The sequence below is a fragment of the Mixophyes fleayi genome, chromosome 11 (genome assembly GCF_038048845.1).
Source record: "Mixophyes fleayi isolate aMixFle1 chromosome 11, aMixFle1.hap1, whole genome shotgun sequence".
Lineage (NCBI taxonomy): Eukaryota > Metazoa > Chordata > Amphibia > Anura > Limnodynastidae > Mixophyes > Mixophyes fleayi.
The window spans coordinates 73,625,462-73,651,429 of NC_134412.1; the positions used below are offsets into that span (position 1 = coordinate 73,625,462).

At 44.9% G+C, this 25,968-nt stretch overlaps 1 protein-coding gene across 2 annotated transcripts in view; it reads right to left on the reverse strand.

Annotated features, from left to right (window-relative positions):
* The window catches only part of LOC142108005 (tumor necrosis factor receptor superfamily member 14-like), a 102,607-nt gene extending 78,266 nt beyond the window's left edge, over nucleotides 1-24,341 (reverse strand). The window contains exons 1-3 of one of the 2 annotated variants that reach the window (XM_075191698.1): nucleotides 24,117-24,324; nucleotides 19,802-19,883; nucleotides 12,081-12,209 (exon numbers count right to left, since the gene is read on the reverse strand). In XM_075191698.1, coding sequence (XP_075047799.1) covers nucleotides 12,081-12,209; nucleotides 19,802-19,883; nucleotides 24,117-24,191 — 286 coding nt within the window. In that variant the 5' untranslated portion in view covers nucleotides 24,192-24,324. Of the gene's footprint in view, nucleotides 1-12,080; nucleotides 12,210-19,801; nucleotides 19,884-24,116 lie in introns of both variants that reach the window. The other variant, XM_075191699.1, reaches the window with a different exon arrangement.
* Nucleotides 24,342-25,968: the final 1,627 nt, after the last annotated feature.

Here is a 25,968-nt window from a genome sequence, read left to right on the forward strand (position 1 = left end):
TGTGCCTAATTAATTTATTCTGAAGGCAGGATGCCGAGGGAGCACCCACGGGAAGAAGAAAAAATGTAGGCTCCAGGGGAATGTCCACCTGAAGAATTGAGAGAATCAGGTTCTTAGGTTCTTGATCTCAGTCCAAAAACTTGACAATTTTGGGCACGACCACCATATATGGAGGAATGTGCCCTCATGGAAGCACCCCCACCAACACCAATCAGACGATTCAGGAAGTATTCTACGGAGACGTGATGACTCGTAGTACCAGCGGTATAACACCTTATAGATGTTCTCTTTTATTCTAACACAGATAGAACTGGAGGCAGCATTCTCATATATCTCAGACCATTCTTCATCTAATAGCTCTTCACCAAGGTCCCGCTCCAAGGCTAATTCATGAGGGGCTCTAACATTCGAGGTGGAAGAAGCAAGTTCGTAATAAAGGCTGGAAATGAGACCTTTTCTTGAAGATTGTTATAGGCAGAGGGATTCAAAGGTAGAGAGAGGGCGGGAAGAGAGGCGGTCTTTGACAGTACTATGGAAACTATGGAAATGACGTAGTGGCAGAAACTGGCAAAAATGCTTTGAGGAAATATGAAAACATGATTGAATATCAGAGAATTGAAGAAATGTCCCGGAAGAGGTGAGATGATTGAGGAATCTGACTCCCCGCGACTGCCACGGCTGAAATGAACTAGGGTGAAGTCCTGGGGGGAAGTCCGGGGAGTTAAACAACGGTACAAATAGTGGCTCCTTTTATCCCGGTTATGAAGGCTTTAAAATGAGAACTTGCTACCAGTATTACCGCTAAATGCAGCAACCATGCAAGGCCATGACAAGCTATAAAAGGCAGCATGGTCTGCTACATCTAAGTGTCAAAAGATAAAACTGGTCAGCAATGAAGAATTTCACAGTATATGAAGAATAAGTCAGTAGGTCCCCAGATGAACTGGGTATGATAAGAGTGTGAAAAAGATGTGTCTCATCGAGCCCCAGTGGTCCATCTCCGGCACAACGACTGTGCACGCACATCAAGGGAGGGCTGGCAGATGTTAGCCTGGGGGGCAAGACTCGACTCAGCAGCCTATTAGTGTTACGAGCCACGGCAGGGCCCAGCCGCCGCGACTCCCTTACCTCCGTCCCGGCCGTCGCTATGACGACCGGGACGTCACTTCCGGGGGCTCGGCCCAACCGTTGCCTAGTGTGAGAGCGCCGCGTCCCAGCTAGGGGAACTGCTGGGCGCTTGTGCATCTAGATAGCCTGCGGGCTAATTAATACTATGGGCTGTATTCTTGCAGAGCTAGGCTCTGATTGGTTGGGGTCACTATTTAAGGCAATGAGGTCTGCTACCTCATTGCCGGTTATAGCTTCTGACTCCCAGTCTGCTGACCTGCTTGTTCCTGTTCCTGTGTATTGTATTCTGCTGAACTCTCATGTATGACCCTTGGCTTGGATTTCGCTCGTGTATCCCGTGACCCTGACCTTTGGCCTGTTTACCGTTTCTCCTGTTTGCCTGTGACCCTTGACCCCGGCTTGTTAACTGGAATTGTAACTTGCTGCCGGCCCTTGACCTCTGCGTGGACCTCACTCCGCTTACCTGGGTTCTCCCCAGCCGGTACACACTTCACGACCCTCTGTCAGTCTGCAGCCCAGTCTGTCCCCACCATCAGGGGCTCACCTGATTGGCAGAGTAGACTCCGGGTTGTGTTGTGCCGGCTGGAGGGGTTCCAAACAATTAGCAACATTTTAAAGGGAAAAAAAATGCAGTTGGCCTAGTGACCCAGCCCAAGGTAACCCACTATGGGACCGGCCCGGGGGGGCAGATGCCCCTTGTCCCCCAGCTCAGCCTGCCCCTGACGCACATAATAATGCTATTAATAACACCAACAAAATTCCTACTCCAACAAAAAAGAAGCAGTGAGACGGAGGATTTCAGTGCAGGGAGGAGCAGCACAACACGCCGCATGGTAAAGATTACTATTACTAAATAAGCCATTACAGTTCTTTTATTTTCCTTGAATAGTCCATGGCAAAGACAGGAAAAAGCCTAGAATTAATATCATGTGATTCCTCCTTCCTTTTGGTGTATTTGAGAAACTTCCTAAGCTGTTCTATAAAACACAAACAGATAACATTGATGGGAACATATGGCTGCCATGGAGCATTCAAGCAAAAAAATTAATGGTAATAATTTTCTTATTTCCTTTCCACTCCATGGCAGCCATCTATTAATGGGATATACCCAAGAAATATATGAAACGGGGGCGTGGTTTGGCAGCCATACTGGATGCCTTTTCTCGTGGCTCTCCACCAAACGAGCCATTTTTATAACTTTTTCCCCCTGGCAGTCCCCGAATCTGCACCTGATTGCTCCTAACAGAGGTGTGACAATCCGCCCTACAGCTGGGTACCAGTTTTGCCCTTCTAGCTGCGGGACAACGCACAAGCGGCACCAGGGCCTACCTTCACAGGAATCTCCATGCTGGTGTTGCGCACCCCTCCGCCTCAGCACCTGGGGCTACTTTCGTGGAACGGGCCTCACTGTTGCTGGTGTCCGAGGCTTGGTGGCCCCGCCCGACTCTCTGCTCCCCTGATTGCCGTGTAGGTGCCTTTGAGACCCGCCGGGAAACCGGAAGTAGCGGAGCGCGGAGTCAACTTCTGGTCGGCTTCAGAGGGGCTGCCGCCGGACATCTGACTCCGTTGGGGAGTCCAGTTGCATAGCACCTGTGTGCGGACCGAAGCTGCATGATCTGCAGCACTAACAAGTAAAGGAGGCTGTCTGCTGCCCTCCTCCCACCTGAGGGCTTCACCCGATCGGCGGTCTGTGGATAACGAGCCGGAGCTCCAGAACTTGAGTGACGGTAGGGCCGCGGGACGTGCACTACCACTGGGCGCAGCACCGGATCCAACGCTCCAGCTCTCCTGCCCTGACTACCCCTGCCAGCCCACCTGCAAGGCTTCACCAAAGCTGCTATTCGTGCACCTACTGATACTCTGCTGATAAACCTTTCAGCTGACCGCTGGTGACCCTGCACCTGAGGACCCTACCTGCTCAGTGCTTCTGACATCGCTCCAGTCCCAGTGAGTCACTTAGGAGGAGAGCAGCCCACTATACTTCCCTTGGCTGAGGTGATTTCAGAGGCTGAGATTTCTGGCATTAATAACTGCCTCAGCATTAACCTCTTTATTACTATTTTGAGCTGTACACTATCTCAACAGCTCAAGAATTTACACAGAGTCGGAAGCACAGAAATATAGCTGAGGCACAGTACTGATTCTGTTCATAAGCCGAAAGTGGGATACTGCTGCCACCTTGTGGCGATTTTGTGCTATTACACCTGAAACGAGCCGGAGCTCCAGACCTTGAGTGACGGTAGGGCCGCGGGACGTGCGCTTCCACCTGAAAAGTAAATTTAAAAATCCATCTTTGAGATTAAAGCTTTTATGTGCTACCGAACACATTGACTGTCCTTGTGAGATCTATTTTTGATTGACTAAGCGAACAGTCAGTCATACTCTCCGAATGTCTTTTTGGAGTTAAACTCCATACAAGCAACATGCTCCCTACTACTGCTTCCACCTGTGGTCGGCCGTTTACTATCTGAAACCAACCCTTCAGGTGCCCTGACTCGTCTGTACAAAATAGCATCCTCGGCTAGTATGTGAACTTTACTATGTTGCCCGACCCTGGGTAGGACCCCTCTCAACTGAGCCGAGATCGGTGTGCGTCCCCCCTTCTAACTCCCCTCCCCCTTTCTTCACCGGACCCTGCTTTTATTACTTCATCCAACTGTTGGACCCGTTCGCTTGATCACACCATGGCTACCAAACCAAAGAAAGTGACTGCAGGACCATCAGCAAATTTCTTTGGATCAAAAGCGAAGCCCTCCTCTCCACAAGCTGATCGTCAGGGGACATCGGGTTCTTCATCATCTGAAGTTGAGCTTGACCCTTACATTCAAGCAGTAATGACTAGCCTCTTGGAGGTGGTGAAAGCAACTTTTTATCAGGAGCTGACAAAAGTGGTCAGCGAGTTTAAAACAGAGTTGAATACGCTGGGCAACAGGACGGATGCCCTGGAATCAAAAACCGACGACATCTGCCGATCCAACTCTGCAACTGATAAGGAACTCTCCCGTCTCCGTGACGAGGTGGAAATCTTGAAAGAGAAACAGGAGGACTCTGAAAACCGATCCCGCCGCAATAATGTCCGAATCAGAAATGTGTCTGAAGAAATCGGCAACGCAGATCTCCATGCCTTCCTTAAGGCCCTCTTTCTTTATCTCCTTCCGGACATCTCTGAGACCGACTGTCTCATGGATCGTGCTCATTGCGCCTTGAGAGCTAATCCTAAAAATGGTCAACCTCCTCGGGGTATCATTGTCCCCTTACACTATTTTCAGACCAGAGACCGCATTCTCACCGCTACCAGAGACCGTTCTGTGATCACAGTTCGGGACATGGACATCTAGCTGTTTCAGGACCTTGCTCCTTCCACGATACAAAAACGGAGGGACCTTCAGCCAGTCACCAAGATTCTTCGACAGCTCAACTTCCGTTAACGTTGGTGCTTCCCCTTCCAACTTCAAGTATTTGTTGACAACTCCTCTCACTTTGTCAAATCACTGGATCAGGGTCAGAGTCTCTTGGATAAGTTGGGTATTCTGCCCGAATCGTCAGTCCCTCAAGCTACGCCTTCCCAGTCCCAGCGCCCGGCGCTCCCTCAGCCTGAGTGGTCCCGTTCTTCGAGACAACGTCCTCGGGAGGCAGAGCCCCCCTGATTTGTCTATTCCTGCACAAGTGGTTCTTCCTTTGTCCGTTTTTGCTTTTTCTCTGTTTTGATTTTTCCTTTTTAGGTGGACTGTCAACGTCAGCTGGTACTTACTACCCTTCTAAAGTTTTAAGTATTTTGTATAACATGTTATTTGTTTTCTGGTTCTCTCTCTCCTCTCTCTTGTTGGCCAATAGACCTCTCACATTTAATTGCACCACTTAATATTTTGTTTGTACCACGGTCTTATTTCAGTCGTTAGGAGAGCAAATATCCTTTCCCTTGGCCCTCCTCCCTTCATCTCCCTAATATACCCCCCAGTACTATAAAAAGTTTGCAGAGGTCCTCGGCCCTCACTTGACAAAATTTTTCAACGAGGTACTTGGGGGAGCTTCCTTTGATTCCGCCACTACAAGAGCAAACATAATCGTTATTCCTAAAGAAAGATCACTATCTCTGTGCTAGTTACAGGCCCATCTCGTTACTGAATGTAGACCTGAAAATATTCGCAAAGATTCTGGCCTCTAGGTTGAACCCACTGCTCCCAGCCCTCGTCCATCCTGACCAGGCGGGCTTTATCCCAGGGCGTCAAGCCCCTGATAACACTAGAAGGATTATCAACTTAATTCATACAATAAATAACGATGGTCTTCCTTCTCTCATCATGGCGCTCGACGCCGAAAAGGCGTTTGACCGCATCTCCTGGAAATTCATGGAGGATGTGCTTCGAGCGATGGGATTTACAGATAGATTTTTGACAGGTATTTTAGCCCTCTATCGGTCCATGTCAGCTACTGTGTCTACTAAAGGCCTGACCTCGACGCCCTTTCAGATCACGAATGGCACTCGCCAGGGATGCACCCTCTCCCCACTTATATTCGCTCTTTTTATAGAGCCTCTGGCCGCTAGAATCCGAAATAATCGCAAAATATCAGGCATTCAGGTGGGCCGCTCTACACACAAGATCGCTTTGTATGCGGACGACGTCCTACTGTCTATTACTAACCCCAATACGTCTGTGCCACCCCCTCTTAGATGAGCTAGACCTTTATGGCTATTTTTCGGGCTATAGGATTAATCCAGACAAGACAGAGGTTCTGGACTTTAACGTACCGGCTACAGACAAGCTGCTGCTGGAGCGCTCTTTCCCTTTTCAGTGGGGTCGCCACAAAATTAAATACCTGGGTGTTTTTATTACTAAACACGATCGACATCTTTTTCAAGCTAATTTTCCTCACCTACTTGACCAAGTTAAAGCAGACCTTACATCGTTGTCTCAGCTCTATATCTCCTGGATTGGCCGCATTAATGCCGTCAAAATGAATATCCTTCCAAGGCTGCTGTACTTTTTTCAGACTCTTCCCATCCGCATCCCACCATATGTTTTAAAATTTCTGCAATTCCACGTCTCTAGATTTGTCTGGTCGGGTAGATGGCCCCGAGTCCGACTCAAGGTGCTACAGAGATCCCCGCGGGGAGGAGGTTTGGGGATTCCTGACTTCCGAAGATATTATCTCTCTGCCCAGCTCGCTCAATGTGTCTTGTGGTCCGGTCCGACGGAAGCCAGAGTTTGGTCCAAAAATCGAGGCTGAGGGTCTGAGATTGCTCTCTTTATCTTCTCTCCTATGGCTTCCAACATCTCGTCGCTCTAAACGATTTTTGCTTCATCCAGTAGTCGAACATTCTCTATCCACTTGGGATTCGTCATCCCAGAAATTTGCCTTCTCTCCCCATCCCTCCCCGTTTATTCCGCTATTCAACTCTCCGGAATTTCCCCCAGGTCCCGCGCATTCCGGACGCAGTACTCGCGGGGAGTCACTTACCTTAATCATTTATCCACCTCTGCAACTTTTCCTCAGTTTTCTGAAGTTCAATCACATATCCACATTTCCTCAAAACACTTCTATCAGTTCTTGCAACTCCGCCACTTTCATAGTGTTGTTAAAGATCGTCTTCTTTCCCGACCCCTCTCCACATTTGAAGCCCCTTAGTCTACGCCAGTGGTTCCCAAACTTTAGCCGTTCGCGGCACCCTTAGAGTCTCCATAATTTTTTCAAGGCACCCCTCCAAAATAAATACCGAGCAGTCCCATTTTATAAGTAGTTGGGTCAAAAAAACTTAATAAGTATTTGTCAGGACAGAAATACTTATTTAGTTGTATGCACAAATAATACACATAAATCAAAGGGAAAAGAATATTTTTATATATTTTTTTCAATTATATTTCTGTCAAAGAATAATTTACAGCTAACACACTGTGCCCCCTTCATCCGCACACTGTGCCCCCTTCATCCGCACATCTCACTCTGTGCCCTCCTTCATCTCCCCCTCTCACTCTGTGCCCTCCATCTCCATTCATCACACTATGTGCCCTCCATCCATCTCACTCTGTGCCCTTCATCTCCATCCATCTCACTCTGTGCCCTTCATCTCCATCCATCTCACTCTGTGCCCTTCATCTCCATCCATCTCACTCTGTGCCCTTCATCTCCAACCATCTCACTTTGTGCCCTTCATCTCCATCCATCTCACTCTGTGCCCTTCATCTCCATCCATCTCACTCTGTGCCCTTCATCTCCATCCATCTCACTCTGTGCCCTTCATCTCCATCCATCTCATTCTGTGCCCTCCATCTTCATTCATCTCACTCTGTGCCCTTCATCTTCATCCATCTCACTCTGTGCCCTTCATCTCCATCCATCTCATTCTGTGCCCTTCATCTCCATTCATCTCACTCTGTGCCCTTCATCTCCATCCATCTCATTCTGTGCCCTCCATCTTCATTCATCTCATTCTGTGCCCTCCATCTTCATTCATCTCATTCTGTGCCCTTCATCTCCTTATCCATCTCACTCTGTGCCCTTCATCTTCATCCATCTCACTCTGTGCCCTTCATCTTCATCCATCTCACTCTGTGCCCTTCCTCTTCATCCATCTCACTCTGTGCCCTTCCTCTTCATCATCTTCATCCATCTCACTCTGTGCCCTTCCTCTTCATCCATCTCACTCTGTGCCCTTCCTCTTCATCCATCTCACTCTGTGCCCTCCATCTTCATTCATCTTACTCTGTGCCCTCCATCTTCATTCATCTCACTCTGTGCCCTCCAGCTTCATTCATCTCACTCTGTGCCCACCAGCTCACTCTGTGGCCTCCAGCTTCATTCATCTCACTCTATTCCCTCCAGCTCACTCTGTGCCCTCCAGCTTCATTCATCTCTCTATGCCCTCCAGCTCACTCTGTGCCCTCCAGCTTCATTCATCTTACTCTGTGCCCTCTAGCTCACTATGTGCCCTCCAGCTTCATCTATCTCACTCTGTGCCTTCCAGCTCACTCTGTGCCCTCCAGCTTCATTCATCTCACTTTGTGCCCTCCAGCTTCAATTATCTCACTCTGTGCCCTCCAGCTCACTCTGTGCCCTCCAGCTCACTCCATCTGTGCCCTCCAGCTCGCTCCATCTGTGCCCTCCATCTCACTCCATCTGCGCCCTCCATCTCGCTCCATCTGTGCCCTCCATCTCCGCCCCTCACTCTGCCCCCTTGGCCAGGAAGAGGGAAAAAAAAATACTTACCAATCCAGGAGGCGCCCGGGACCCAGCATCCTCCTCCCTCCTGCCGCTTGTCACTGACTGCCGGCGTGATGACGTCACGCCCGACGTTCAATGAGAAGCGAGGAGGGAGGATGCTGGGTCCCGGGCGCCTCCGGATTGGTAAGTATTTTTTTTTCCTTAATTTATTTTTTGCTATCTGGCCACGGCACCCCTGTGACAGCGCCGCGGCACCCCAGGGAGCCGCGGAGCACACTTTGGGAACCATGGGTCTACGCCAATCCTCAACCAAAGGTGTAATTTCAACGCTTTACTACGAACTTGCTCCTTCCTTTTCAACTTCTAGGGCCTCTCACGAACTGGATTGGGAGCGGGACCATGGTGAGGAGGAGGAGTGGTCTGAGATATACGAAAATGCCGCCTCTAGTTCCATGTGCGTTAGAATCAAGGAGAACGTCTACAAAGTGCTATACCGATGGTACTATGTGCCTTCGCGTCTATGCAGAATTCACCATGACTCATCTGATCGGTGTTGGCGAGGGTGCTCCCAAAAAGGCACATTCCTCCACATATGGTGGTCGTGCCCAAAATTATCAGGCTTCTGGGTTGAGATTAGAGGCCTGATTAGTGCATTTCTTCACGTGGACATTCCCCTGGAGCCCAAATTCTTTTTACTCCCTCTGGGGGCTCCCTCGGCATCACGACATCAGAATAAACTGATTAGGCACATTGTTTCGGCAGCTACTTGCCAAAGAGCGGCTGACTGGCATAAGCAATCCCCTCCCTCCATAGAGTCCATAATTAATACAGTCTGGCAGACTCAATGGATGGAGTATATAACCAGCATTATTCGGAACACTTCGAAAGCTTTCATCAAGGTTTGTTGTTTACCTGGGGAAGATATGGCACCAGGATGCACTATGGGAAAAAGGCAAGATGGCGGAGGCAATGTGATGCTCTGGGCAATGTTCTGCTGAGAAACCTTAACACGTACCACCTACCTAAACATTGTTTCAGACAAAGTACAACCCCTTCATGGCAACAGTAGTCCCTGATATCAGTGGCCTCTTTCAGCGGAATAGTGCGCCCTGCCACACTGCAAAAATTGTTCATAGGTGTTGATTTGGCCCCACTTCACAACTTACAGGACAGAGGACACCTTCAGAGATCTTGTGGCGTCCATGCCTTGATTTGTTGAAGTTACATGGAATCAATAGAGCATCTATTGCTCTTGTTCTGATGTCCATGTGACAGGTATAAAATTGAGTAACTTTGGTGTTTGAGGATGTCGCCAGTAGATCTACCTGATGGAGTCCACACTTTTGAATAATGAGTTGAAAAACTTCCTCGTATAAAGCCCACACACCTGGATGGATTTCCTATTGACGGAGATAGTCTGCTATCTTGTTGCGTGTGCCTGCTACATGTGAAGAAAGATATTAAATTCTTTTATGTCCATGACATAATTGTGGACTCTTCCGCCATCATGGTCCTGCTCATCATGCCACCTTGGTGGTTTAAGAACTATCAATTTCATGGAACTTCAACTAGGGTATGTGTTCCTATAGTGGTAGTATTTTCCTGAAAAGGATCCCAATTATCTGAAAATACTTTGAGATGCTTGTATCTTAAGGAGTTGAAAATGCTGAATTGCATGCCATACTGCCCTCATTAACAGAATATTTGCATGCAAATGGAGTCTGTGGTCATCACAACCTATTCTGGTTCCAAGATGGACACTCATGGTCACATGATCTTTTAAATCTTGGACTTTGCCACCATATCAGATACTACTTTGTAAACTATGTAGATTTTTAGGAGTTGATTTAGGGATGCTAAATTGTGATCCCACTGACTGAGTATATCCAAATGAAGATCTCTTATGTCACCTTGCCTAACGAATAATGTTTATTGCCGATGAGAACATTCGTAGGAGACAGAGACACTTTCTTATCTGATACTGAAGTTGATAAGCTAAATGCTGAATCTTGACAAGTCTCTCTTCTGACAAAGATACTATATCCTTTGCTGTGTGTTATGATTCCTAGTAAACTCAGGAAGCGGCCACGGAAGTATAATACAAATGTCTTTATTACGGCAAAATATATGAGCAAAGATTCGGTTCAAGGAACATGCAGGTTTTCATAAACAGATATAACTCCCAACATAAATTTGAACAGGTGTGGCAGGAAGGTACACAGAAATAACAGGTTCCAGCGAATGCAAATATAGTTTAAATGCAGGGATAAGAATGGTGAGTTACCCAATGCCAGGATGCAAGAGTCTGTCCAGGGAAGCAAACAGAGGAGTAGAGTCCAATGACCAGGCAGAGGTCTGGCAACACCAGTACACGCAAAACCAGAGTCCAGGCAAAGTACAGGGTCACAAGCAAACTAGCATAGTCCAGTAATCAGGCCGAGGTCTAGGGCAATACTGGGTATCCAGTATTCAGGCAGAGTTCGGGGTCACGAGCAAAACAAGCATAAACGGTAAACAGGCCAAGGTCACAACGGGAGATCAAGTATAAGCAGAACCAAACTGGAACAGGGGGACACGAGCAGCAGCCAGGTATACACGGATGAACTGCACTGAGCACAGGTTGAGGCAGGTATAAGAAGACGAGAGCCAGGTGCAGTTCTAATTGGCAAGGAGTAAAAACCCCTTCAGGCATGGTGCAAGCTCAGGAGCAGAACAGCAGCACCTCTGGAGGATTAAAGGTACTGCTGACACATACAAAAACACAGGCAGAGTCGTAACACTGTGTCTATTTAAACCCCCAAGAATTGTAGATGTTGAGGAGGCCCTAAGTGACTTTTTTCTCTGTTGATTATCCATTATTCCGGCAAGAAATACATGACTTAGACTGTATCTACCAATCTTTTCTGACTTTACTATTAGAACGTCATCCAGATAAGGCCTTACTGTGTTTCCTTGTGTCCTAAGAGCAGCCATAAGAACTACCAGTACATTGGTGAAGTGGGGGTCGTTAACATTTTATCCTGTGTATCCTGTGTCTAAAAAAGGTAGAGAAACTTTGTGAATTATGTGAATAATGAAAGAGCAAGTAATTTGGGAACTAACAGATTGATGTAAATTTTGTTAACTTTAAAGTGAGGTAAATCCAAGTTTAGAGGATATATTGGATCCAGATGCTTAACATTAAATGGTCTGGTGCCAGATATGAGTAGGGGGCTGGATTACCCCCTGCCACCATGTGTGTCAGAAACAGTATAAAAAGAGTTGTGGCTGCAAAACTCATGTTGGCACAGTATCAGTGTGTGGTCTTAGTTCAGTGCTGGAACATTGCAGTTTGTGCCCTTTAAACAAGCGTGTATGCCTCCGATTGTGTTCTTAATTATGGTAGTCAGCACAGTGACGTCACCCGTGTGCAAGAGCGAAATGGCAAACAGTGGTACCAGGGAGCCATCCCCGTTGTCCCTACTTGCACTCCCAGAGATGCATCCCAGGAACCATCCAGCTAACAGATAAGTAAAACACAACAACAATACACTCCCATTACCTCACTCAGCTGAGAGACCGGAAAAATACTGAAGGGAATGATAAGTCACACTATATATCTTCCCGGGTGTGTTTTCTAGTGTTTACTCAGTTGACTAACCAGTTAACCCATTAGCGGATGGCTGCCATGTAGTGAAAAGAAAATACCAATTTTCTGAATGCCTAGTATCCTATTTCATCACAATACATTACCATTTGCAATTTGTTGACAAAATGTAGAAGAGTAGTGCATAAAACTACATATTACTTACCAGGATCGCAGTCTTTACATAGTAAACACTCAGTGAAGCCGTTGGGATGGTCCCTATATGTTCCCTCAATGCAAGTTGCACATACAATATCCCTAGAGTTTGCTGTGCAATGTCTACTCACAGCAGTACCTAGGAAAAAGAAAATATAATTAACAGGATGCACTTGGTATCCCACTGTAGAATCAATTGAAACTTCCTTTGAAATCTTTTCATCCCTACAGCACAGCTTGCAATAAAATCTAGACAATTTAGGCCATGTTCCTAATTCACAGAGATGAAGCACAATCCATCCAAACCATGTTCTTCAATTTTGAAACCTTGTCTACATCATGAAGTCCTTCCTCTTTTCATACACAGGGATAGAGGCCCATACAACCTATATCAGAACTGTTGGTAGGTATGCTATAAAAATGTCATTGATCAAAATTCACAATGAGAATGGTTTTACTCATTTAACAGAATAGAATAATTACAGATAAAATATTTTAGCCACTGTTCAGTACATTTATGACTATTTGAATGCCATCAACCGTACAAATATAATTTTTCTGTTTTTATAAGAGATTGTAGATTGTATGCTTTTGTACACTGACTGTCCGGCATTTTGTGGTGTCAGATGCCGTCCCTGATTACCGTCTCTGCCGCAAGGACGCGTCGTCTTCCTCTTTTCGTGCAGGCAGCGACGTGACTTCCAGGTGCCCCGTGGCTGGACTGCGCATGTGTAACCGTTGATAAGCAACAAGACACGACTTGCAGGTCAGATGGTAACGGATGGTCAGACGTAAGCCAAGGTCAGGGGTCCGAAGCAAGCAGAGTAGTCAAATAACACGCTAAAATGTCAGGGTCACCAGCACGAAAGCAGAATCCAGAAACAGAGCAAAGGGTCACAACTTGTCACGAGAAGCGGCGGTACTCACAGCCACTGCGGCCCGCTCCCAGTGCCCTCTGGCGGCCCGGCTGTCGCCATGACAACCGGGACGTCATTTCTGCATACAGCCAAGGCAACGGCTGGACGCTAAACCCCCTCTATCGCCGCGTCCCGGCAACAGGGGACAGCCGGGCGCGTGCCGTCTGGCTGGACAGTCTGTGGGCTAATTAAGGGTAATTTATTAATTAGGCAGGTGGCAGTGGTTGAGTTCAGAGCTAGGCTCTGATTTGCGGGTAGTAGTATTTAAGGCAGTGAGGTCTGGAGCCTCACTGCCGGTTATAGCTTGCTGTTCAGTTTGCTGACCTGCTTTTGGTTTCCTGTTGCTGTCCTGTGGATACTCTGTTTGGATCGCCCATGTTTTGACCCCCTGCTTGGATTTGGACCCTGCCTGCTTTCTGGTGACCCTGACTCTTCTGGCTTGTACTTTGGACCCTGCTACTTTGCCCGTGACCCCGACGTCTGGCGTGTTTACTAACCATCCTGCTTGCCTGTGACCCTAGACCTTGGCTATCGCTTGACAACCAGTCTCCTGGCCCGCCGCTGTGGTCCTGCATTACCAACCCACACTACACTTGGAGCTAAGTTCTGAGGGCATCCGAGTACCGGTGAGCGCGTCAAGCTCTAAGGGAAAGCCGGCTGCTATAAGCGAAGATCTCCGTCATCTAGTTCTGTGGGTTGGTGATCAGGGCCAGCAGCCTAACACAACTAGAGATGCTCACTGACCCCCGTGTTTTGGTTTTGGATCTGGATTACCTTCGGGATTTGGTTTTGGTTTTGCCAAAACCGCCCTTGTGTGTTTTGGTTTGCTATTTTTTACAAAATTCAATTTTTTGGGCTAAAATCACATAATTTAGGAATTATTTTGTACCTACATTATTATTAACCTCACTAAATTCCAGTCATTTCCATTCCATTTTTACCATCTCACAGGTCACAATATGCTTTTCATACACTTTCAGCCAAATACTGCAGTGAGCTGGTTGGATGTTAAGCGACAGAGCAACAACACAAACACACTGCAGTTTATATCACATCTAGAAAACATTGCCACACCAGTGTCACAAACTCACAATAGAAAAGTAATACAGGATGGAATTGTCCTTCTGGCCTCCCACCAACCCATATGTTGGATCTTACAAAGGACATGCACACTTTAACAATCCAAGCACTTCAGCGACAAGGGCTGCCACGTTTGTGGCTGAAGTGCTTGGTTTGTTTGGGCCCCCACTAAACCAGCTATCAATGCTCTAAAGGCAGGCTAGACCAACAGTGCTGTCAAATGAATTCTACACTGTCAAGATGTTGTCGTCATTATCTTCAGCATCATCCTCACCCTCATCAGTGTGTATATCATCATCACAGACTATTAATTCATCTCCGCTGGAATCTACCATTACGGAAGTGTCAGTACTTAGATGTATTTTCCGGTAAAGACCTTCCTCATGGAAGATGTAGTTCATTTTGATGAACATCATCTTTTCCACATTTTTATGAAGTAACCCCCATAGTCGATCACTGACAAGGTTCCCGGCTGTGCTGAAAACTCTTTCTGAGTACACACTGGAGGGTGGGCAGCTTAGGTATTGCAAAGCGAGTTTGTACATGCTTGTTTTTCCTCCCAGTATGGAAAGGGACTCTCCGACATGTCGATTTCAATGAACTCTTGAAAATAATCCTCCACCATCCTTTGCATGTCAAACTGTTTTGGTCTGCCACCTGCGTCATCCCTGCTTCTCTTTGGGAAGCGCAATTTCTTACGAGCAGCAGCTGCCTGAGAAACTGAAGGAGGAGACGCTGTCAAGCCACGGACCACTTGAGTGGTCAACTTACTGACCAGGAGCTCCTTGCATCTCTTCAGATCTCGGTCAGTTGGAAGCAAAGCATCTACGCAGGTCTTAAACCTAGGATCAAGCACAGTCGCCAAAACATAGTGATCCGACTTCAAGATTTTATTAACTGTTGGATCATGACAAAGCGAATTAAGTTCTTGATCTACAAGGCCAACATACTTTACGGAATTGCTTTCTTTCATCTCCCATCTCCTCCTTCAGGTTCTCAAGCTACTTTTCCAAAAGTCGAATTAAGGGAATGACTTGGCTCAAGCTAGCAGTGTCTGAACTCACTTCACACATCACAACTTCAAATGGTTTCAGCACCTTGCACAGCACAGAAAGGATTCTCCACTGTGCAAGACTGAAATACATTCCTCCTCCTTTCCCAATGTCAGGGCCTGTGCAATACACTTGTATGACTTTGCGCTGTTTCTCCATCCTCTGAAGCATGTACAGGGTGGAATTCCACCTTGTTAACACCTCTTGCTTAAGTTGGTGGCAGTGCAAATTAAATTGTTCTTGTAGCTGCTGCAATCTCCTAAATGCTGTGGTAGAATGCCGGAAATGTCCCGAAATTTTATGGGCCTCCGAAAGCATCTCCTGCACCTCACATTTATTTTTCAAGAAGCTCTGCTCCACCAAGTTTATTGTGTGAGCAAAACAGGATGGTAAATCACCAACTCAGTGGGCTGTCACAGTCATATAATCTTTTGTTTGCCCACTTCCACTTGTCCACATATCTGTGATTAAGTGTACAGTAGGTAGAATGGCATTTTGTAGCCCAATTATTACATTTTTACAAACGTTCCAGTACAGTTGAGGAATAGATTTTCTCGAAAAATGGTGTCGCAATGGAATATGGTAATGGGGACATAAGACCTCAATTAACTGTGAAAAACTAGCTGCGTTAATAGTGGATATTGGACGCAGATCTAACACTAGCATAGTCCCCATGGCGTCTGTGATCCGCTTTGCGACTGGGTGACTGCTGTCATAATTGCTTCCTCTAACAAAAGATTGTTTCACAGTTAATTGTTGTAAAGTACTAGTGGTCTTCACCCCCAGCAGCAGGACTAGCAGCAGGACTAGCAGCAGCAGCAGTAGGCCTAAATGTCACAAAATCTTCACAGGAATCCTGGTTAGGGGAGGAGTCATGTAGCCTAAGCGGCTTGGAGGCAGGACTAACTCTGATTGCTAATGACGATATTGATGAGGATGGTGTCGGTGTCGATTGCAGGGGCCGTGATCTAGATGAGAGCAGGAAGCTAGCTGATGCTGGACTGCTTGTTGTTATTTTGTGGGAATAAGTTTCGGAGTTTCCCAAAAGCATCCCATAAACTCTCTTCAAGTGCCGTAACATGGATGAGGTTCCTAATTGGTTTATGTCCCTACCTCGACTGACTGTGGTTTTACAAACGCTACATATGGCTACACAGCTGTTGTCAGGATTTGGGTAAAAATAATTCCAGACATAAGAGGTGGATTTTTTTGGTCTTCTGCCCAGGCATGACATCCCCCTCATCCTCTTGCAATTCCAAAATAGCATCCTCAATTTGGGTATCACTGGCTACACTTGGCCTGCTCTTGTACACATCAGTATTATGCTGACAGGGGGCATCTTTGTGAGTACTGTATCAAAAAGGTCAAGACTCTCCTCAGGTATTTGTGTCATATCTGGATCAGAACCTACATTTTTTCTTGTAAGGCCTTGCTACTTTCTTCCAGCTCTGCTTTTACACTTTGGGCAAGAATTTGGGCACCACTTTTGTAGTCAGAATGACAAGGTCTTCCATCGTCATCACTGACCTTACAAGAAGATGTCTGAAGTACATTTGCAGAACTAGCACTCCTACAGTAGGGTGAAGGCCTGAATTTTTCCTTGCCATTGCGCGTGTAGAATGGCATGTTGGCAATTTATTTTTTGGGCACTTAACTTGGCCTTGAGTAAAGGTGATTTTTTTCTTTACTGGAAGTAAAAGGTGTTTTCTTACATTTTTGTTTCCTTGACTTACAAACACTATGCACTTTAATGAAAGGCTTTAGCAGATGATGTAGAGGTAGAAGGATTATTATTATTATTATCATCATCATCATGACTGGTGCCAGAAGCTGCTTGGTGCTCCTGGTCTTCTGGGGACTGATCCATAGCTCTGGCACAGTACAATTTGAGTGTAAAGAACAATAGAAGCCAATTAATTTTTTTATAAAAAAAATGCAAAATGCCACCTATCCGAATTGTGGCTGAGTTGTGGCACAATACAATTTGAGTGTAAAGAACAATACCAGCCTATTACATTTTTACAAAGAAAATGCAAAATGCCAACTCTCCTAATTGTGGGCGAGCTCTGGCATAGTACCCTGTGAGTGGAGACTGGAAAGAACAAAAACAGCCTATTGAACTATAAAATCAAAGCCCTTTGCCACCTCTACTAATTCTGGCTGAGCTCTGCAACAGTACACTGTGAATGGAGACTGGAAAGCACAATACCAGACTATTAAACAAAGACAACTGACACCTCTCCTAATTGTGGGTGAGCTCTGGCACTGGCAATGTGACTTGAGACTATCACTATACTAAACCTGCCTAACTACACTAGACCCTATCAAAGACGCTGCTATCCCTTCTCTGGCTCTCTGTGAAATGGCGACGGAGCTCCGTTTCGGGCGTTATTTAAAGAATCAAAATCTTGCAAGATCCGACGAGACAATGATGATGTTTCCATACCCGAACGTGCGCGCTAGTTCCGAGCCGGCTCGGATACCCTAAGTCCGGGTGGGCTCGGTGTTCGGGAAACCGAGCCCGCCCATCTCTAATCACAACAGGAGGTCCAATAATAGAGGAACAGGGTATCCACAGGAACAAGACAGGAACAGGTCAGCAACAGACAGCATCCACGCTATAACCAGCAGGGAGGCTAAGCCCTCCCTGCCTTAAATACTCAAGACAGCCAATCAGGGACAGGCAATGAAATGGCATGACAAACCCCCCCAGGTGTGGCTTAATAAATGTAATTAATGCTAATAGCTTGCAGGCTTAGTAGAAGTCCTGGCACACGCACATGGCTGCCCTGTGGTGTCGGGGCGCGATATTCTGACAGATCAGCGTTCTGCCGCTGCCCTAGTAACGGTCGGGCCAAGAACCGTAAGCAACGTCCCGGTCATCATGGAGACGGCCGGGACGCCAGGGACAAAGGGGAGTGAGTCGCGGCGGTGCCCGTGACCTCCGCAGCTTGTGACAGTACCCCCCCCCCCCCCGAGCAGGGGATAAGGAACCCCGACACCCTAGTTTCCTAGGAAATTGTTTGAAAAACCTTTTGATAAGTTTGTTAGAATGAAGGCATCTTCGTGAAACCCAGGACCGTTCCTCCAAACTACGATTCTTCCAGTGAACGCCAAGAACAAGGCGAAGCGAGTCGCGGCGGTGCCCGCGGCTCGTAACAAAGATATGATAGCTGAACTCACTGGGTCCAGCAGCTCAACAGAAATGAATGCTTTAGTACCAGGTTACAACAGTAGGTGACAATATATAAAATATTCTGAGCATTTCTGTAAGGAAGTTAGCTCTACACTGTTTGATTACTATATGTGGAATAAACACACAGCGGGTGAGCCTACAATGGCTTGCAATTAATGATACGCACCTCAATAGGAGCCAGAAGGAAAGGGAAACCAGAAAACTTGCTTTTTTGATTCATTGCCTTGCTGCAAACCAAAATTTATTACACGTTTCCTTTAGTGGATGACAATAATGCTACAGCTCTTACAGCAATAAGGAACTTTTTCATTCCTAAAGTCAATGTTATAGCTGAATGTTCGCCACCATGGACAGAAAACTGGGGAATTCACAGAACAGTACACTGCTACCTTGAGGGAGATGGTGGTCACATTTAGACACATGGTGGATGAAAGGATTTGAGACCAGCTTGCATAAGGAAGCGGTTGATGCTTGCAATAGGTCTGACTATATAAAAGGCTGTTGCTAAAGCTAGCCAGATTGAAGCAGCAATGGCGGAAAGTAAAAACGATAGGCCAAGTAAACCGCATGCATCGTACAAGCCATACATCAAGTACAGACCCGGGTTACACAGAAGTACAAGAAATCCTAACAAAATGTTGCATAAGGGACTTCACAACATCAGCAAACTAACACCACACAAGGGCAATCGTGCTACCAATGTGGATCAACAGAACACACTGCGCACTTTGCCATATGCCCTGCGAAAGAAGCGCAGTGCAACAAGAGGGAACATTTTGCTACAGTAAATCTCAGTACTCAGCCTAAAGTATATGAAGTTACTACGCCAAATGTCAGTTTTCAGTGTTGAAAATACAAATGCATGCATTGCAGATAAAGTAGTGTGCAATGTACAGGTTGATGTTACAAAAGGAGGACAGTGACAGGCTATTGAAGTAATGTTAGACACCGGCTCTGCAGTTTCCATGCTTCCTGAAGATGAGCTACTTTAGACATCACACTTCTGTACTTGGTTGCTTGTAACTCATAATGACTTATTTTTATTTTGGATTTATAAATATTTGAAGGCATGGAAACATAGGGGTTGTGCAATGCATTACACTGGTTAACAATCTTCAGAGTTTACACCAGGACAGAGGTTTTGGGATGTACTGTGCAGTTTTTAGATCAATAATCGTATTTTAGTGATCCTGAAAACCAGACATTTAAACATTATGCAGCCATTAATGGTGAAGACTATTTTCTGAATTTTATAAGATTACAAATAATACAACAAATCATCTAATAAAAACACAACTGCCCCCACCTACCTATGTTACTTCTCATGTTATAATAGGTACCTATAACTATCTAAGCTAACTGCAAGCTTCTTACTGGTTGAAATGGACTATACATAGGAAGTAGGGGTGTTACACAGTGTAGGATATGGAAATGAACCCTACTCACAAGAGCTTTCAATCCACATATATATTATTGTTGCACTTACCTGCTGGGCACATAGGACAGCATATATCATTGATCTTATATTCTTCATGATTACAGCACAAAACTATAGTTCTCAAAATTGTCTGCCAAAAAGAAAAAACACAATAAGCAACATGCAAACATGTGATTATAGAAACTACATTGTAAATTACTCATTTGTACTTATGAAAAACAATGTATACACACTAGCAGACATCCCAGTCACCCTGGTTCTCTCCACACTGGTATCCTTGTCACCTTAGGCAAAAACAGCCTCTTTAGTCCACCTACAATTTCTTCTGCATAATTGGAATAAGGACTGATTTGATTTTAATCATGTTACAAGGGCAGCAATTTGAAGCACTTCAGCACATACAGAACAATACCCGCTGCTGAGAAGACTCACTTTTTAACAGCCAACACGCTGTATACCAAGTTTATATACTTTATTTTTAATTACGTCATGCTTGTGTTGTATGACATTAGTGGTTTTCAAGTGCAGCCACCAGAAGATTTTTTTGTGTAGCCAGACAATAACATGGTTGCCACAGAGTGAGAGTAGGAGCTGCCTTTGAGCTCCATGTTCTCCAAGAAGCACTTGCACTGCAAGAAGCACCCAATATTATAATTGTATGAGCAGGTTGTGTTTCCTCTTGTGAGCTCACATGTCAAAGGTACTTTGAACCCGAAAGTGGCTTAATTGCGGTCACAAATCTGCAAGAGCTGATATGTTTATTCATTAATTTATGTCATGCTATTCGAGTTGATCGGAATGGCTGAAAAGAAAGGGACACAAAAACTTGGAAATTAACGTGTGTGATAACCTGATGTACTTTACCAATTTACGATATTGAGATACGGAACACTATATGCTTGAACTACACAGTATATTGTGGATAGATTATACACTGTGGGCTCGATTCATTAAGGAATGCAAATGCCAATATGTGCTGTGTTCACACATATAGCCAGAAACGGGCTATTCGCCATAGAACAAATGTGCATACAATGCATCTTCGCCCACAAAGGACATTAAGGACAGCCTAAGATTTCATGGGCAGAACGGGGGATGGAAGGAGCGGATGCACATAGCTAAATTACAGTAAATTTATTCCCAAGCAGATATGGACGATTCCAGCTAGGACGCACGCAGACGTACGCTCCTTTTCAGACGTAAGTTTTGCACCTGCTACAGGTCAGGTGTAGGGGACGGATGATAGTGATGACTAAGCACGGTATACATACACACTCATTGTTGGCATGATTGTCAATTCACCTACACGCCTGACACCAAACATCTCATCAAATAACATTACAACATCATGGCATGGCACTGTGTCATTTTGTGATTTTAAAAAAATGTTTACATTTTTCCCTGGTGATGCGGATATACCATTGGTAAACATATTGATTAAAAATATTGCGAGAAAGTAAAAAAACAGATAAATATTTTCAAATGCTGAAAAGCATTATTGTTAAAGTTTAAAATGCTGTATTATGCTTCTTTTGTTTACATTTTGTTAATTTGTTTATCAAAAAAAAGTTGGCTATTTAAAAAAAAAACTTTGTATGTGTGTTTCATTGTTTTAAAAGTAAATGTAGACTAATGTGATTAAGGTATGTTCTATTTTCTTTTTTAGATAATGAACTATCAAACAATTACACCTTGCAACAGTACAGGTTGATGTGGTAAAGCATCACACAAAGAGTTAATATGCAGGGTTAATATGACAATGATGCAATGAGACATGAGTGCTCACAAGTAATAATGTGAATGAGGATGATGAAATACTTCCACACCTGTGCATTCCTCTGTCATTTGGGAATAAAGATGCATGTAGTACAGGGTACATCTGTTTGTGAATCAAATGGGGCAAATAAAATCGCAATGTTACGTGCGCCAGGTTATGTCTTGTAAGTGATTGCGCTCGAATTCATCAGGGAACGTATTCCCTGCATAAACTCGACCTTGAATACAGATGCACGTATGCTTGATGTACATGTTTTGTTTTGTTTTTTTTAAAAAAAAAGCACATTATGTCCGTTTTACATTCCTTAATAAATCAGACCCTGTGTGATTTGATAAGATTACTAACACTGTTTGCCAGCTGGATACATACATGACAGGCATTGAATAGATCACCACCACCGGTCTGTTATACCACTTTCACACTGCCACCCCGGCAATATCCCGGGTATATGAATTCAGGATATTGCCGGGGGACAGTGCCTCCCACCCTGCCAAATACCCGGCTAGACCGTGTTCACACTGAACACGGGTCAGACCGGATCTCCATAGCAACATCACAAGAGGAGCTCTGATTGGCTCCTCTTGTTATGTTGAAAAACCTGGGTCTCCCCATTCACAATAGCATCTACCCGGGTCGGACCCGGGAATAACCCTGCAAAAGACCCGGGTTCAATTTCCGGGTCATCCCACCCGGGTAGATGCGCGGAGCCCCTTTTACACCTAGCCTAGACCCGGCTCGCCCCGGCAATAACCCAGGTCTTTCATACGGTGTGAAAGGGGTATTAGAGATATAACCGAAACACAGGACACACAACTGCTTCTACCACTTAATCTACAGACACTTGATTGCAATGAGCGTATTGCTTTAACTTATGCTTGTTTATTTCATCTGTTGTTGGTTGATTTACTTCTTGATCTATACAGAAAAAGGGTAAAATACTTTATAATCCACTTAGAGGAATATTTGTAAGCCCCCTTACCTCCACTTAATTGAAGATCCCTGACCGCAGAGCCGTAACTTATAATTCTAGCGCCTGGGGCGAGAAAGACAAATGACACCCCCCTGGCCCTCAATTTTAACCAAATGAACCTAAAATATTCCTAAATTGCGCACCCCTTCAGCGTTGCGCCCTGGGGCGATCGCCCATGTCGCACAGCCCTAGTTGCAGCCCTGCCTGACCGTGTGTGCCTATTTCCCATTTTATTAATTGTATATTCCAATGGTATGTACTCAAGCATCATTCATACGATGGCAAATATATGCCAGGTCAGTCATAATCAGAGACAATTTTATTAAGTAGCTGTGTGAAGAAACTGTGAGGCAGCAGATAACATTACGTCTAATAGATCATGTCTAGTGAAAGTATGAATAGAGGACTATCCAGGTATTCTCTAGAGAAACTGTTGAGGCCTGAACGTTACATGCCCAAGAAGTTGCCACTGCTCTAATTGAGTGAGCTTTCAGGATCTCTGGCACATTACCTCTGTTTATCTTGTATGCCTGTGTAATGAATTCTCTTATCCACCTTGAGATGGGGCACACACTGTACTTGGTCCTGTCGGGATCACCAATAGTTGTTCTGTGTTACTATATCCCTCTGTTCTGGATAAGTACACAGATTGCTCCGACTAAATCCAATGTGTGTATCTTTCTCTCTTTATTAACAGCTAGTTACGAACAAAAGGATGGCAATATGATATCTTGATTAATATGAAAAGTGGACACCACTTTAGGTAAGAAAGCTGGATTAGTCCTTAATACTACCTTATCTGTGTAGACAATCAGAAAGGTTTCTTTGCACCACAAAGTCTGCAGTTCTCCAATTCTACAGGCAGAAGTAATTACCACTCAGAATGTCACCTTTAGTGTAAGCTTCCTTAGAGAACCTCTTGTAGGGTCTCAAAGGCATCAGAAATCAAACTGTTGAGAACTAAATTTAGATGTCATGGGGGTATATTTAAGAAAGCACAGTAGTGCACTATCGTGCACTTACCGTGTAAATTAGGCCAGGATGTGCTCTCCGCAAATTTATTAAAGGTGCATCGCAGCAGATATCATTGATATCTGCTGCTTTGCACTCCTGATCGTTTTTGCGAGCAGTCACCATTCAACAGAATGGTGACTGCTCCTGGCCGCAATCTAACAAGTCCCGAAAAAAGGGGATCACAGGGGATCTGTGTGCGCATGTCCAGTTCTTGGAACTGGACATGCGCAATTGAAGAGTGAAGAGAAGACCCGGAGACAGCGCTTCCGAAGAGGGGGGTAAGTAAGATTTTTTTTATCACTGAAACAGCAGTTTTTCGGAACTGCTGTTTCTGTGCAGGGCTGTACATAAATGTGAGAAATAGTTCAATCCTTATCATTGCGATAAGGATTGAAAACTACTTTTCACTTTATGTGAATATTGATAAATGTGCCCCATAGATTTTAATAAATTTGAGAAATAGTTCAATCCTTATCCTTGCGATAAGGATTGATAACTATTTCTCACTTTTGCCGATTAATGATAAATGTGCCCCTTGATAACACAGTTAATAACGTTCTAAACAGCAGTCTCCATATTCTACATGATATAAACCCACTCACCAGGTACAGACTTATTATCAGGAAACTCATCTCGGCGCTAATCCATATTTCCATAGAGTCCGTTACTGCGGTCATACAGAAGTACTCGGTGCCGGCTCCCTGGTAATAATGAGCAGACTGTATAATGATATGATCAGCTTCGGTCCTCAGTACGAAAACTGTACCTCCAAAAGTGAAATAAAAAGTTTGAAGTTACAACCTTCCTGGTACAAGTAGGCGCAGCACTCACGCATGCGCAGATCACACTTCTATTTAGTTTCACTTTTACCTCGATGTCGTCATCTATAAAAATAATAGGCATTAAGTACTTGGAATATTTAGGTAAGGTTGGTTGAAATAAATAACGCAATTTGCAATGATCCCAACCACGGATATTTTTACATTTTTATTTTTAAAGCAGATTATATTTGAGGCAAAATATATTCCTCTTTGCATGAGTGCAACACATCTGTTTGTATAAGCACATGTTAAAGCACCTAACTACCAGATTCATTTTTATATTTTCATATATTCTCAATGATAATAATAATATATATTTGTGTGATATGTTTATTTAACATATAATTATAACAGTTTAGACTTAAAGGGGCCTATTTATCAATCAATTTTTTGCTGAAAATTCCCTGTAAACAGCTGCAAATCTAAGTCCTTTTCAAATTTATTATTGGTGCATGATATCTGCTGCTTTGCATTTTTTTTTCGAAATACATAGCAGTCCCCATAGATGTCTATGGGGACTGCTATGTACAGCAATTTATTAACTTTAGTAAAAACTTTTACACGTGGTAATGTACGCCAACATTACCATTTCTGATTGTTTTCAGCACTTTAAGCAGAGCTTTACAGCGCATGTGGGTCTCACAGTCAAAGTTTTGCTGGCAAAACTGCAATTCAGCGGTGGATACTATCCATATCTTCTGGAGCTGCCCAATATTTCGGGATCTGCGGACATAAGTCTTCAACCTAGCCAGCAAAGTCACTAACCAGTTAATACTATACTTGGCAACTTTGGCAAGGCCTGTTTCGGGAGATGGAGGGGAGGCGTGAAGGTGGGGGGCGGCAGATCGCGTCATTTGGCCTGCCCCCTAAATGGCAATCACCTCTTCTGACCAACTGCAGCAGGGGGAGGGGCAGCAATGACGCGCGATTCGCATCACAAGCCCCACCGCCTCCACTTTACTACTACTACGGTCTTAGGAATCGGGCGGTTGTCCTGCTCTCTCGTGAGTACGTGAGAACTCCCAGAAATTCGGGAGTCTCCCGGACATTCCGGGAGAGTAGGCAACTATGGTTAATACCTTCCTCACCTGAATTCGCTCTTCTAAATCACTACCATCCCCAAGTCCCAATTAATGATAGATATACGATTGGTCATAACTTAATTTCATCTAGGGCAATAGTAGCTCATTCCTGGAAGAACCCAACACTGCCGCCTCTCCATAAAGAAATTTCACTTTAGTTTTGAGATGGAAACAATAGGTATGTCCTATTCTACCGCAGCACAAATACATCACTGACAGACCAACCAATTCCTGCCACACTTCCGTTACACTTAAATGCAATATAATCTCCTCAGTCCACACATGCTTATACCTTTTAATATTGTTTCACAGGCCATCTCCGAGATGGCTTCTCGTATCTTAATATTGTCGCCTGCTCTGTTTGAACAGCGTTTGTTGATATGTCTATGATGTCTATGATAATGTGTTCTGCCCCCACTGTGTACCCCCAACCCCCTCATTTTTGTATACCCACCCCCACTTTTTTGCTTTCTGTATACCACAAATTTGTTAAAATTCAATAAAAGCCAATGATGACCACAACACAGCCACCTCCACTCATGCCAAGAAAC